At 46.2% G+C, this 2,507-nt stretch overlaps 1 protein-coding gene across 1 annotated transcript; it reads left to right on the top strand.

The window, feature by feature from the left end:
- Nucleotides 1-880: 880 nt before the first annotated feature.
- Nucleotides 881-1,236, top strand: M421DRAFT_426943 (uncharacterized protein; the record flags this gene model as incomplete). The annotated part of the gene is made up of 2 exons (XM_033594545.1): nt 881-962; nt 1,012-1,236. Coding segments are annotated over exons 1-2 (187 nt in total), but the record flags the coding sequence as incomplete, so codon positions are not given.
- Nucleotides 1,237-2,507: the final 1,271 nt, after the last annotated feature.

Below are 2,507 nucleotides of genomic sequence, written 5' to 3'. Positions count from 1 at the left end.
AGGCGCAATACTAGGCGCTTCTATTAAATAATAGATTATATAAGCGTATCTCTGCTAGTTAAGAAGCTATAAGTCAAAACGTAAAAAAGCATACCCTACCCATCCGCCAGCCTAGGGGGTAGTGTAACAACGCTCTACAAACAGTGACCTAATGCTACTAGGATATAGTTCTAGCAACTTATGACTATGGCCCTTGTTGCATGGCATAAGCTTCTACTAAACTGCTACTAAACCCTTATATATAAGGATTAAGGAACTGTAGCATTAATAATAGAGTAGTTTTTCTATATCCTTTTGTACAAGACCTATAGGTGTAGAGAATATATCCTAGTGTTCTTATCATCCTAGCACTCCTATATGCCTCGTAGCGGACTCACACCTATTCCGGATATCTCTCTTCTTGCCTGCGTCGTTACACTCCTTATTTGTAAGGGTTTAGTGGCAGTTTGGTGCGAGCGTATGCCATGCGACAAGGGCCATGGTCATGAGTCGCTGGAACCGTATCCTAGTGGTACCGGGTCACTGTTCGTAGAGCGCTGTTACACCTCCACTGACACTACAATTAGCTCATATCTTAACAGGCGACAGGTAAGGACTCTGATTGCCCCAGCACTGAATACAGTATAAGTACAAGTTGTAATCTAGGCTTCTAAAGCAGAAAATTACGGAGTATAGTCTTAAGCCTAAGCACATAACGTAAAGCACCACCAAGCCAGACACACCACCAAGCTAGACACTTTTTCTTAGCACTGCAACTTTTCTATACAACACAATATGCAACAACACTATAAGCATATATTAACTTAGTAAGAAGGTAGAATTATTCTTGCGCTTTAGGCCTAACGTATTCCACCACCCAACAGCTCAAACCACCCAACAGCTCAAAATGTCTTGGCACAACGAACACCCTCTTTGTTGCAACATGCCTCAACCACATAACGCGTTACTACGTGAACACAAAGGTAGAGTTAACCTTGCCCTTAAAGCTCTTCATTTAAAACAATTTAAAAGCTAGAGAGCAGCTGCGCGCGCTTTTAATGTTAAATAACATATTCTCTCTGCACGCGTTAGAGGAGCCCTATTTATCCTTAAACAAGCACCTAACAGCTGCAAACTTACGCTTACAGAAGAGCAAACGATTGTCTAATATATCCTTAACCTAGATTCGCGAGGATTCGCGCCCTAGCTGTGCGAGGTAGCAGATATGGCTGATAAAGTGTTGGGTGTACGCGGTGGGCAGCCGGTTGGCAAGCACTGGGCTGAGCGCTTTGTAACGCGCTTAGCTGAGCTTAAGATGGCCTTCAATTGAGCTAAAGATAGGCAGAGGATACTGCAGGAGGATCTAGAGACAATTAGCGCGTGGTTTAAGCTGGTAGAGGACACTAGAGCCAAGTACAGCGTACACGACTACGACGTGCACAACTTTAACAAGACTAGCTTCTAGATAGGTGTTATTGGCTTAATAAAGGTTGTCACAGGCGCAGAGAGGCGTACTTAGCCTGAGCTTGTTCAGCCAGGTGATCGCGAATGGGTAACAGTCATCTAGAGTGTCTGCGCTGCTAGATCTTGTACCCTGCCTTTTATTATCTACAAAGGACGCGTTCACATCTCTGCCTGGTACAAGGAGGCAGATATACCGCGCAATTAGAAGCTCTTAGTCTCTTAGAACAGCTGGACGAACAATGCGCTTGGTCTAGAGTGGTTGAAGCACTTTAACGCGCATACAAAGGCGGGCTAGGTAGGGGCGTACAGGCTGCTCATTTTAGACGGCCATAAGAGCCACCTCAACCAGGATTTCAAGGACTACTGCCTTAAACATAAGATCCTTACCCTCTGCATGCTACCTTACTTGTCGCACATCCTCTAGCTGCTTGATGTGGTCTGCTTCTCGCTGTTGAAGCGCAAGTACTCTTAGCATATACAAGACTTGGCACGCAAGCACGTCTTCTACATTAACAAAGAAGGCTTCCTACCAGCCTTTAAAGACGCGTTTTGCAACGTGTTTACAGAGGCAATCTGTTGTAAGGCCTTTAAGGCATTAGGACTTGTCCCTCTTAACGCGCAGGTTGTATTAGATTGCCTTAAAGTGCAGCTGCGTACCCTGCCAGAACCCCTCCTCCTAGAGACGCTGTGGCAGTCAAAGACTCTAAGCAATACACATGAGTTTAGATTGCAATCAAAGCTTGTACGCAAGTCCTTTACACGTTCTCCTATTACTGCGCAGGCAGGCTTCTCTTAGCTTATTAGAGGCGGCGAGCTTATGCTGCATTAGAACGCGCTTCAAGCAGCCCGGATTACTGAGCTTGAAGAGCAATTAGCAGTGATGACCAAAAGGAAATCGCGCAAAAGGAAGCGGATCCAGCATGGCGGCACAATGGAGTATGGTGAGGCAGCAGCCCAGGTGGCCGCAGAGGCCTCTATAGCCGCTGAGCGGTCGAAGAAGGCTCGTCGTGGTGGTGATCAAGAGAGAGCCCAACCAGCTTTACGGCGCTGTGGGAACTGCAGCA

Source organism: Didymella exigua (assembly GCF_010094145.1).
Source record: "Didymella exigua CBS 183.55 unplaced genomic scaffold M421scaffold_73, whole genome shotgun sequence".
Lineage (NCBI taxonomy): Eukaryota > Fungi > Ascomycota > Dothideomycetes > Pleosporales > Didymellaceae > Didymella > Didymella exigua.
The sequence above is the reverse complement of the archived record's forward strand: the minus strand, read 5'-3'. Positions and strand labels throughout refer to the sequence as shown.